General features: G+C 25.2%; 1 protein-coding gene across 7 annotated transcripts in view; it reads left to right on the forward strand.

Moving 5' to 3' along the window:
- The window catches only part of LOC136971780 (catenin delta-2-like), a 118587-nt gene that overhangs the window by 101185 nt on the left and 3662 nt on the right, over positions 1-13740 (forward strand). For 4 of the 7 annotated variants that reach the window (XM_067266283.1, XM_067266281.1, XM_067266285.1 and 1 more), the window contains 7 exons: positions 158-402; positions 563-849; positions 928-1078; positions 1175-1407; positions 3027-3249; positions 6361-6380; positions 8141-8320. In XM_067266283.1, coding sequence (XP_067122384.1) covers positions 158-402; positions 563-849; positions 928-1078; positions 1175-1407; positions 3027-3249; positions 6361-6380; positions 8141-8320 — 1339 coding nt within the window. Of the gene's footprint in view, positions 1-157; positions 403-562; positions 850-927; positions 1079-1174; positions 1408-3026; positions 3250-6360; positions 6381-8140; positions 8321-10270; positions 10399-13740 lie in introns of all 7 variants that reach the window. The other 3 variants (XR_010880216.1, XM_067266286.1, XM_067266284.1) reach the window with 3 other exon arrangements.

Below are 13740 nucleotides of genomic sequence, written 5' to 3' on the forward strand. Positions count from 1 at the left end.
GTTAAATTACTATAATACCAATGTCTGTTTTTTAATTATTTAATCCTTTCTTAGTTTTATTTAAACAGAAGCTTTAATGATCAAAATAATATATTTAATTCAAATTCTCTCTTCTTGTTTAAATTTGATTGATTCAAAAAAATTTTTTTTCCTTAAGGAACGTAAGTTCTGCCGGTGAATACGCACGTAAAAAATTAAGAGAATGTGAAGGTCTTGTAGATTCTTTACTTCATATTGTTCGTGCTGCTATAGGCAAAAATGATATGGATAATAAAAGTGTAGAAAATTGTGTTTGTATACTAAGAAATTTATCATACCGATGTCAAGAAGTAGAAGATCCAGATTACGACAAACACATTATATCACCTCCACAAACTCGTGCAATGGTGCCAATTAATAAAGGTACTAAATCTTCAAAATATTGTTTGTTTCTTTAAAAAAAAACCTAGCACTATTATTTTTATTAGTTTATAATCAAATAAAATTCTTTAAAAATTAACATAATATATTTATATTATAAAATATTTTTTAAGATGTACATAAAAAAACTTAAATCCTACAGTGTTTTCACCGAATATTATTTCTAAAATACAAGTGGGAGAAAATTTAGGTTGTTTTGGCACAAGTAAGAAGAAAAAAGAAGCTCAAAGTGCAGAGAAGCAAAAGCGAGATGGTATTGTCACAAGTGGAAGTTCTAGACCAAGATCAGAACCAGTGAAAGGAATGGATTTATTATGGCAGCCAGAAGTTGTTCAACCTTATTTAGCCTTATTATCAGAATGTTCTAATCCTGAAACGTTAGAAGCTGCTGCTGGAGGTATTCAGAATTTAGCTGCTTGTTATTGGCAGGTAAAATAATAATAATTCATGTAAATTATTCATAACTTTAAGATGTTTATTAAGTTAGAAATTTCTTTTCTTTTACAGCCTAGTATTGATATAAGAGCAGCAGTAAGAAAAGAGAAAGGATTGCCTATATTAGTAGAGTTATTACGAATGGAAGTTGATAGAGTTGTTTGTGCTGTAGCTACCGCATTAAGAAATTTAGCAATGGATCAACGCAATAAAGAACTTATAGGTGCTAAATAATTTTTATAACGAATTATTTAAATTATATGCTTGCTATTTCAATAAAATTTATAAATATTAATAAAAAGAAAATCTTTTAATTTAGGCAAATATGCTATTAGGGATCTTGTCCAAAAACTTCCTCCAGGAAATCCACAACATGATGCTGGAACTTCTGATGATACAATTGCAGCCGTACTTGCCACTTTAAATGAAGTCATTGTTAAAAATAGTGATTTTTCTCGTTCCTTATTGGAATGGGGTGGTGTCGAACGATTAACCTACATCACTAAACAGAAAGGAAAATTTTCTTCCAGAGTAGTGAAATTTACCTCTCAGGTAATTTAAATAATATGCATTAATATATTTTTATTTTCAAACTAATATGTCACATAATTGCAAGCATTTTTAAAAATAATATCAAAATTTCTCATATATAAAGATACGGTTATTTATTAAAAAGTTATTATAGTTGAAATTTATTTTATTATTCATTATAATTTTAAAAAATGTAAAAGAATTTCTAACTGTTACTTAAATGTAGTTCATAATTTATGTTAAATTATGAAATAAATTTAAAATGATAAGAATGATAAATCATATAATTTGAATGCTTAACATAAATAAATGCATATGATTAAGATTGTCAATGAAAAATTCAAATTTTGTCATTTTTTATGTGTGAAGGAAATAAATACAAAAAAGATACCTTTATTTTTAAAATTTATGACTTATTACAATATTGAAACTATTAATTCAGTTTAATTATTTAAATTTTGCCATATGTCTTAAATTGTTTGAAGAACTAAAACAAATGACATATGATATTAATTAATGATAATTCAATTAAAATTATTTGTGTTGTATTCATCAACTAATTAAAATTTTTATAGTTCTTTTACACTTTTGAAAAGTGCAATTCATCAACGTAGTCTTATACATTAAACACAGTAATTTCATTAAACAAAAGACATTTAACTGTAGTGATGTGATTTTCACTTTGATGCAATCATTATTCAGAAAGAAAAATGTATAAATATTTTCAATTTTCAGTGGATAAAAAGCAACAGTTGTTGTGAATGAAAATTGATTCATTTAAAAATACAATTTTAAATCTTAATTTCAAAAATGTATAATGTATAAATGTATTATTAAAAATTTTACAAGATTAGATAAACCAATGGACTTCATCCAACAAAATCTATAGTTGTCGCTTTATTGAATTTAAGAAAGAAAATAGATTGCCTTATTTTCATTCAACTGAAATAATATCAACAATGTTCAAACATCCAGAAAATTAAGAAAGAATTCATACATGTATTATGAATTCTTATATGAAAATAGTTCATGTAGAGAAGAAAATTAAGTATCATCAATGTTGTTGCATTTTTGTTATAATAGAAACATATCATTTGTTTATAGGATAATATTGATATGAATTTGTGTCCATGAATGTGTGATTTTGAATAGACAAAATCATGTTTTACAGATTAAACAAATGAGGAAAATTAAATATTTTTTCCCATATATTTTATAGTATCAGTGTAATGAAATTCTGTATTGTTCTTATAGAATATCAGTTCACTGAAAAAGAATTTCTTATTTAAGATTTCTAATAAAATAATAATGAGACTTAGGTCTCATCATCAGTTCTCAAATATAAAAATTATCAACAGAATTGATAGAGTAAAGAACAAAGCTACTAATCTTTATACAAAAAGAGAGATCTCTCTAACGCCTAACTCTAGTGCCAGATTGTCTTATAAATTATTAATATTATAGAGAGATCTGATTAAAGAAAGGAAAAAAAATTCATAATACTTGTAATAATTGATAATTATTTTTGATTTATCCAAATGTATGTCAGATAAGTTCAATATAATATCCATTTTATGATGCAATATAAAATTTTGAATATAAACCAAAGTTTATAATTAAAATGAATTATTTATTTATAGCTTCTGTTTAATATGTGGCAACATCAAGAACTTAGGGAAGTTTATAAAAAAGCAGGATGGAAAGAGGGTCATTTTATTACTAGAACAATGATTGCTCGAATTACGGCTTCTCCTCCTGCAAGTGCCAACAATACACTAAGTCGACCAATTAGTACTCAAGGTGGAACAAATTACGAGGACAGAACATTATCTAGAGGAAGGGAATTAAATACTGTTGCTCCAGGTGATTTTAAATTTTATGAAAACTTTACAAATATTCTAATTAGATTTTGTAATATTTTGATAAAATAAACTTTTTAAAATATTCTGCAATACCTAAAATATTTTAAATACAATGACAGTTGTATTATTTAAATATTTACTAATTTCATTTCTGAACTATAATTTTCTTTATTTAATGTATAGAATAAATATTTAAAATTTAATTTACAAAATTAATTTTTAAAATCCAAAACTCTCTGAATATAAACTTTAATCATTTTATTTTAATTCAAGTTTTAAGATAAAGGGAGGACAAATATAATCAATTACCTGTTAATTATGTAGTTCAATATATTTTAATTTAAAAATACCAATATAATATTAAATATTATATTTTATAATGAAATTTAATATAATTGTTTTAATTAAAACTTCTAAACTAATTATTAATTTGTAATATTTTGTTGCTTATACAGTACATTTAACGATGATGTTATTTCAAAGTATTATAATACTATTACAATAAACTGTACAAAGTTTTGAATAATACAATATTAAGTTTTTTATATATTCTATATATAGAAATTAATCAAAACCGTTTAAATTAGCTTTGTGTTTGCAGAAGTCACATAAAAAAAAAAATGAACAAATAAATAGGCAAGTTTGCATGTTTAATGTTGAAATAAAAATTAAAAAGAATTACTTTCGAAACATTCAAAATGTAAATTTTAAATATTTATTATTAATTTTAAATGCAAAGATACAGCATAAGATCTTATATTTGAAACCCAAAAATTAGTTTATTACAGTCTCTTGATATTTACAAAAAAAAAACGAGAAAATTTTTCTAAATTTAATTCAGTTAAAGTTTCATCTCTGAACAATGTAACTTCATATTAAGTTATTTTATAAAACATATATTAACTATATTTTGCATAATTAAAGATAATATCAGAGATTGTTTTGATTAAATAAGAAAAGAGTTATTTTTTTTATGTTCAGTGAAGTTTTACTACTAGATTTAAGTACAGTAGAGTCTCTGTAATTTGATATATTTCAGATGGACAGGTGTTGATTACAGCAGATTGTTGGATTACTGGATTTTACAAATGTATATGTATTTATGTACTATATAGTAAAAAACACACTTAATTCACAGGTTAGTTTATCTTATTAATCGTGATTGTGACTGTTTTGCTGATTACATGTGCAACAAACAGCTAGCAACTGACAGTATACATGTGCATCAGTCTCTCTGTCACATACATAGACAAGTAGTAACACAAAAATTTCATGTGCACTATCCTACAGAGATCCCATTGGATTACTGGATATGGTGGACTATAGAGACTCTACCGTAATTATTACTGCCATTAATTTATTATCTGTGTAATAAAAAGAATTTTACTATTATTAAGTAAATTCATTTAATATTGAAAGAATATACATTAATGTATAAAACATTATATAACTTCTGGAGATTTGCTGATCATCATGATTCTAGAACATAATGTTTAAACATTCCTTTTTTTATTTTATAAATTTCAAAACAACCTTGTTCATTCAGGTTATCATAGCGATATTGATAAAAAATAAATAAATAAATTACATCAACTTGTAAACTGTTATTGATAATGTTCTCTTTAAAACTAATTTTGAAGTTAAACTAATATAAAAGAAAATCTATTAGAACTATAATTTGTGTATTAATTATTTTGCTTTTTATTTATTTAATTTTTTACTTTCAAAACAATTTTTGTTGCTATAAGTATGATTATACATACTTCCTGTATTTCTGTCTTCTATTAGTAATATTTAATGTATAGATCAAATTAATTTCTTTAATTGATTTCTTGCATTTCAATTCAGGAAAAGTTAGCCATAATTCTTCATTGAGTTTTATAGTTTTTTTATATAACATGAAACAAAAAAATAATCAGTTAGATTTATTTATGTTATGACTGATACAATATCAAATATGTACGAATGATGCATTTAATTTAAATTAATCAAAAACTAGCTTTTGTTTATCACTCAAAAAAATACTATATAAAACAAATATTTTACTGATATTAGGTATATATATCATAGTGGACTTTTAAGTATAATTATAGTGAAATATTTAAAATAAAATTGTGTTAAAAATTGATTAAACCATTGTATAGTTAAACATAATGTATGAAGACTATTTTTTTATACTGGCAATTGGCCATAACACAAATTGTTAAAAACCCACCACCAAATATTTTTTTTGACTGTTCATGTTTGTGTTGGTGTACTTTTTTCACTTACATTTGTAGTGAGAAGTAGGAACATGCCAAACATTGAAGTGTTTATTTTACTGCCTTAAGCAATGTACTTGCCAAGAACAAGGTTTAATAATAATTCAAGTTTGCACATAGTTGAAATCTGCGGAAGTGTCACAAAAGTTTGCATATGGCAATGCCACACTGTCATATTATGCTGTTTCTTATTGAATCAAAGATGTTCACTGTGGACAGGAGAATATTAAGATTATGTATAGTGGCTATCCAATTACTGCAACAGTCAAATAGCATATGGAAGCTGTTTTGAGGTTATTGGAAAAATTTATTGGCAAGTCCAATGATGATCAGAGTGCTGAAGTAGGCATTGCAGCTTCCAGCATTTACTACATCTTGACAAAAAAGCTGGAAATACTTAAAATTGCTGCAGGATGGGTGACTTAACTCTGAATGATGTATAGAAATGGCAACAAGTGGAAACTTGATGGCCAAGTTCTATGAACCAGAGTTGAAATGCCAACTGAATGAGTGATATCATCGCTCATTCTCGTGTCACATGTTAATACCACATGACTTTCAAGGCTCCACTTGCTTCATTGTGTTGTACCCAAGGATAATGCTAAATATGCTATTGCCACTTCCTTGATCATCATCATCTAGCAATTTGTTGGAAAAGACCACAGTTTTGTCTTGCATAAAATGCTCATAGTTATTCAATAAATGATCAGTGTGTTATTAAAACTTTTAACTGATTTAAGAAATAGTTTGTTTATTTTATTAATATTATGTTTTCCCTTTATCATATTATTATATTTAAATACTTACTATTTCCAAACTTTGCATTCATTTTCTTAAAAAATATTTTTCAGGACAAGTTCCATACAGTCGTGTTAGTATTAAACTAAATATATTATTAAATTTAGTTATAATAAGTGCATCATGTAATATTCTTATGAGAATTAACTAACTTAACTGAAAATATTTTAAAGTTTATTCACACCCCTAGTTATTGAGTCAAAGTGATCTTCTAGCTATCTTTTATTCATTTTATCATCCTGATAAGCTAATATAAAGACAGATTCAAAGAAATAACAAACATATATTTCCAGTGCAAAAAATGTGATTATTTATTTATTATATATGTCAGTTTGTTGATGAAATATTGATGTTCTAGTAAATTCACTTAACAAAATGAAAAATGCTATAAATATTATATTATTTTTTTCTAAATTTTGTGTGGAAATAATGTTTTAGTTCTTATTTTGACTACATTGTGATATACAATGTAATCAAAATAAAAACTAACTGTAAGGAATTAGTAAAAACATACTGTAAAGAAATTATTTAAATTGTGAAAAAAAAAATGGATGTGGCTATTTATATGTACAGTATGTATATGCAATTGGCTATTTATACATATATTTCTACTATACGTTCTATATGTCAGACGATTGCAACAGGCTCCATTTTTGTCAGCTGTTACTAGAAATTTAGTTCAAAAGAAAACTATTTTTAATTTTTTCTAGTTTTTAATTTTTATTAACCACAAATAGCAAACAGTTCATTGTAAACACAAAAGACGATCCAGATTTCAACATACAATTTGCTGGATTAATTGACATTTTCTCACCAACAAGGATGCACCCAAAAAGACATTTTTGGGTGCAGCATCACAACTAGTACAATTAATTAATATTCACCAAGTCCAATAAATCCAAAGCATCATCATCGGAAGCAGCCATGGTTAATGAATTGCTACTAGATCATTCTGGTAGAAAACATATATGTATACTATACATACATACATATCTATACATATATTATTATATATTTCTTTGTGTCAAAAAAGTGTTTGAGTTTGTTTTGATCAAAATGAACAGAATAAAATGGCCATTCGTGCAGAGTTACTCATGGAAATGAATTATATAATCAAATATAATTAGGATATCGATAATCGAAATCTAGGATATTCTAAATTATATATAACATTAAAACTGTCATCTTTACGTCATGGCTTTAAAAGGGTTAAATAGTCAATCGAGTATATATACTGTATGTATAAATAGCCACTTTGAAAAAAAATAAAATAAAATACTTCGATTTTAAATTTTCCAATAATTCAAATTATCATCATCTGTATTAAATTTTGCAATTGTAATATCTTCTAAGATATTTTTAATAGTCTCTTTGTATACCGTATTTTAAGGACTATAAGACGCACTTTTTTCTTCGAAAAATTGCCTCCAAAATTCAACTTAAATTTAATTAATAAATAATACAATTACATTGTCTAGCTATGTGCATCTGACACTTAGTTTCATATTTGAAATCACTTATAGTTTCTGTAAATTATATAAAAAAAAAAAGTATATTTTTACTTTATTATTGATTTTAATATTATTAGTAATTTATAAATCACAAATATTGTCAGTAGAATTAAGGAAATGAATGATTATTGTATTCTGTTAGCAAAACTATAGGCTTCTCTCATAATTTTTCTGATAGAAGAAACAGAAAATAAAATAAGTATATTTTATTTAATTAACTGTTTATTCAAAACGAATTTTAACTTAAAAAATATATTTTAGTTCTGAGTAATATTTTAATTTTATCATTTCCACTTAAAAATTTAATTTTGACTTATTATAGTCCGAAGAACTTGCTATGAATGATCTCGCTCACATGCCAGAACCGCCACAGTCTCAAACACAACCACAACTACAGCCACCGCAACCGCAACCACAACCACAGCCACAATCACAACCTCAAATGCAATCTCAAACTATTAAACCACCTGTAGGTGGTGTTCCAATTTTTCCTCCCACATTGGTAAGTATTTCAAAAAAATATTTAATATATTTTAGATTGCTTTAAATAGATTCATAAACTTTTAAAATTAATGAAAATAAAATATTATTAGATAATATAAAAATTATAAAGATATAAATAAACTAGAAACAGCACTATCAACTTTGTGGCATCTTTGTTGTAAAAAGTTAAGCATGATTTAATTGTTTATAAAAATAGAATGTTGAAAATTTCTGCATGTAAATGACAGTGCTGTGTAAAAAAAAAAAATAAATAAAAATCAGTGAATGCTCTTCTGTCTCATTTATGTTTATTATTTCTGCTGTTATTAGAAACTTAAGCTTCAAATTTTACTTTTCTGTTTTGCTAGTTATTAAAATATTCTTAAAGAAGTTTGCTTGTAAATAGATATCAAAATCGCAAATATAAATTTAAGATAATTAAATACACTTCTTCTCTTTTTCCCATTTATATAATTTGGGTCACTTTTATATTTCAAAGTAGTTTTGGTAAGAATAAATAATGTGTGTGTTGTTATTTTTATTTCAACGTTTAGTTGAAATAATGGAATTATTGCTAAATTGAATATTCCTGAAGTTGTGGCTATGAATCTCTCATTTTCTGTTTTGATTAATGGTTACAGAATAATTTATTTTGTCAATTTATTTAATTTGCATTATTTGTTACCCTAAAATTTAATATGTCTCTCAAAATGCTATAATGTATATATTTCATAATTAAGTTTTTTTTTTTTTTTGTGATTTATTCTCTCTAGCAGTTAATAAATTAATTTCTTATTTTGAATGCATTAAAAACTAATATTTTTGATATTATAATAGTTTATCATTACTATAATAATTTAATTCTTAATAAGATTTTCCCGAGTTCTATGCTTTCTTCGAGATCTAAATGTCTGGCCATACGTTGAGAAAATATTCGAATAAAATTTTAAAAACATGTAAATGCATTAGATGTACATTAAAAGTCATTAATAATTATTCTATTTTTTTTTGCATTTGACGTTTTAATATTTATATTCAATTCTAAAGTATTAAAAATTCTGCAACTTTAACTATTTAATGAATCACATTTTCCAAATATATAATTTTTAATTGAAAATTACTTGTAATAATTATTGAAGAAGCCATCTGTTTTCATCAGTTCAGTTCAATCATCCAGTCATAACAGTTTCCTAGGAGACTTTAAAATCATTTTTTTTTTTTTTTTCATTTATAATTTATTATTACAACACAAAACTTAAAGTATTCTAAATATTTTTATAGCAAAATATAGCCAGAATTCTGCGATTTATATATTTCAATAACGTGCATGATTTTTAAAAAGTTAATATGACTTTTGATGTCAATTTTATGGTAAAGTAATTATGAGAAATTTTTATTTTTAATAGTGATGTCTGATTGATTGCTAGAGAGAATAAAGTGTTTATAAATGATAAAAGTAGTGATTAACTTTTATTTTATAGATGCATGCTATTTGCTTTTAAATGTTTGCAACAGTTGCATTTTTATTTCTCTCTCTCTTTTTTTTTTTTTTTTTTTTATCAAGGATGTCACAAAATTATATTTGCCTTCATCTGTATAATTATAAGTAAATGTATATATTTATACATTTTTACTACTACAAATTTTATTTATTTATTTTTAATAAAAAAAAAATTAATGGTTTTGCAATATTGGAATGCACATTAACACACTTAGATTTTCTTTTTTAATAAGAGAATATTTTAAATATATAGTAATTTATTCTTGAATGATCTAGTGCACTTTTTTGATTAAGAATATTTTATTTAAAATTTAAATTTATTAAAATTTTATATAAAAATTTAGAGTATGTTTGTAACTTGAATGTGATGAATATTAATTCTTAGTTTTATCTACATTATTTGCTTATTCTTCTTTCTCTGCATTCTCTTTCCTTGATGCTTGTCTTCTCATTTTTATCTGGTTTTAGCCACCACCTCAGGGTTTCTAGCCTGTAGTCCAACAAATGGCCTGATGGGTGGGTGTCAATAGTACAGAAATGAATTATTCTGTATATTTTGATAGGATAGACTCGTGATTATAAATAGATAAGTTCATGTAAGTTTATTATTCAAAATTAAAGATATGAAAACCCTAGACTGTTTTCAGTTTATTTTTTCTCCAGGAAAATTGTACGTTTTTGTAGTTTATAATAAATTAGTATATATTAATATTAATGAAATTTTAATTCAAAATTTGTAAAATGAAGCTATGTTTCAAATAATTGATGCTTTATAAATTATTATTTATTCAAATTTAATTTCTGTTGATGATGATTTTGCATTTATGAATATGTTGCCATAACAGTCTAGTTTTTGCTAAATTATACAAGATATTTCAATGTTAGGAATGAAAATTTTATTGTAATGCATGCTAATTTTTTTGACGAAAGAATTAAATTTCATGATGTCAATAAATAAATTCTGTACTTATCAATAGTTTTGTCATTCATAAATATTTTAGACTTTATAATTCCGAAAATTTAATTATTAAATTTGTTTCATCTTTGGATTATTTTTTGAAAAATCTTGTATAAATTAAAATTAATAATAGAATTGACAAATTATTTTAAATTATTATTCAATTTTAAGATAGCTAATCATTAATATTAAAAATGTTTGAACGTTTAACATATATTTTCTTAAGTTATCATAGGCTTTGAATTATATAATTAAAAAATTTCTCCGTGAATATAAATTTTAATGATCATAAACATAAATATTCATTTACTGATAAAAGTGTACACTTACTTTTACTTTACCAGACTGATGCTAAAATTGTGAATGCTGCACTATCTTCACCACGTTAATATTGATTACTGATATATATTTCATAAGAGCATTACAAGGCATGAGCTATGAGAATTCAATTTTTTTTAAAAGCATCCAAAACATATAAAGATAGATCATGTCAAAATATATTCAGTAATGTACTTGTACATGCTAGATTACTTTTATATATTTTAATTTTCTTTCTACTGATATTTACTTATTATACTTTATTTATTAATATAGGCATTATCACAAGGACAATAATTGCTGCTCCAATATAACACAGCCCATTAAAAATATGAAAAAAACACAAGAACATAAATCGTATAAAAATATGTATAATTTGAGATAAAGTTATATAATATCTACAGTATTTTATCATAATATTCTTTTATAGTTAGAAAATACAACAACTGCTGTACATGATCGGGTTAAATTTTTGGATATGTGATTAAAGATTAGAAATAAATTTGGCACTAGAGTTAGGCATTAGACACCATCTCTTATTAAAATTAATAATTATAATATTTAATTAATTAATTTAGATTAAAATGGAAGAAAAGAATCGGCCCGAAGCGGGACTCGAACCCGCAACTCCCGCTTACCGTGCAGACGCGCTGCCAGTTACGCTACCCGGACCTTCGGTCCAAATTAGATTTATAACAACAGAAAAAGAAGTAATGGATAGTAATATTGAGGTGAGAAAATGTAACATAAAAAAAAAAAAGAACTATTTCTGGTTCAAACAGACATGATTCTTAGGCTAATATAGTGAGAAGGAAGCAAACTGTTATAGTATTTCTAAGTAAATAGTTGATAAAAATAAGAAATCTGTTTAGTAAGATCAGGAGGTCTTAAGCAAATACAAGTAACATCAGGTGAATCAGTAAAAGACAGACGAAATAGCTTACAGGAGAAGGTAAATACCAAACTTTCTAAAATATAATTTTTTCAAAAGAGGAGAAAAGGAAGCCCAAATGGGTCAAGCATAATCAGTTAAAGACTGAATATCACTGAAAAATATACCTTGGAAGGTATTTTTTGCCGAAATAGTTTTTAAACTGTACCAAATTGTTCCTCTTGCGATGGAAATTTATTTAATTAGTTTATCAATTATACTGTCAATAAATACAGAGAAAAACTATGTTAATAACTTTCCTAAAATGTAAAAATTTTAAATTAGTAAATATTCTAAATCAGCAATGGTCAGCTTCTTTTGCCATACTATTTGTGTAGTGCCCATCTAACCTATCTCCTCTCCAAAAATCATCAAACAAATCTCTTCTCCATAACACTGTATTATAAGAAAACAAAATGTTTGAAAACTAGATTAATAAACCATTAATGATGATAAAGTACTTTTGATCTTAACTTTACTTATTGCTGCTAATGTGAACACTTACCAGAAGTAACCAGATTTTGTAACTGGTGCAAGACTTGAACAGTACTGTATTTAGTATGAATATTGGAGGAAAAAACAGACATATTTCAGCACATTTGTCCCTGTGGTCCCCACAAGACACCTTGTGGGCTATTGCATTTTAAACAGTGAGACAATGATTATGCTCCTTTAATAATACTGATCAAGCAAATCTTCATTCAAGTTTTGTTTGCTGCTTTTCTGCTTACAATATCCAATACTTAATTAAATTTAACATATATATAATTTGATATTACTGCAATATGTAGGCTTACCATTGTACCATGAACTAACTTCATGCACTATTATTGGTTACATCTGTTCAAAAAAGTTTTCTGTCTAAAATAGGGATCATCATTACTGATTCTCAAACTGTGAGGTGTGCATATAATGAGCTGCAAGACCTGAGAGAAGTGTGAAGAATAATTATTATTATTTATTTTTAGGTTCAATTATCAAGTGTATTTGATATTTCAGCCACTATTTTCAATATAACATAGGATTAAAACACTCACAACTTGTGTTTATTTCATTAATATTAGAAGTTTATTATGTAGGTCTAACCACAACACCACAATGATAATTTACATAGGCAATTAAATGTTCCTTTGTGATAAGTTCCTTTTTCACTTTAATCATCAATACTACAACTTTCTTCTTAGACTTTGTTGCTTCTATACTCTTCTTGGACACCATGGTTAATAGATAGGGGGTTTTATTTATAACCAACACACCAAAAAATAAAATGAGAAAAAGCATTGAAAATACATGAGTGTATTGTAAGAGATGTTTTCACAGAGAGTGAGAAACAACTTAGGAGCACAACACACGATATTTACACAGCAAGCACATTTTTCATTATGTGCACAGTTCAAATGTAGAATGATTGTTTTGACTCTGAAACATTTGAAGTATGAGATATCACTGTATTTTCAGCTGAAGTGAGCTGAAAATACAGTGGGTTTTTCAGCTCAAAGAAACTAGTTTATAAGTTTGAACAGATTGCTGAAAACATTCTAAACACTTCAAGTTTACAAATAGGACACTATATTATTATTATATCTATCTAAAGTAAATTTGAAAATAAAAACAATATTTGTCTTTTATACATTTTTGATTATTTCACAATAATTATTTACGAAAAGAATCATTGACAAATCAGTTGAAAAATTGTTAAAAACTTTTTTAATTCATTCTATAATTTGAACA

The sequence above is a fragment of the Centruroides vittatus genome, unplaced genomic scaffold (assembly GCF_030686945.1).
Source record: "Centruroides vittatus isolate TY-2023 unplaced genomic scaffold, ASM3068694v2 contig_272, whole genome shotgun sequence".
In the NCBI taxonomy this organism is placed as follows: Eukaryota; Metazoa; Arthropoda; class Arachnida; order Scorpiones; family Buthidae; genus Centruroides; species Centruroides vittatus.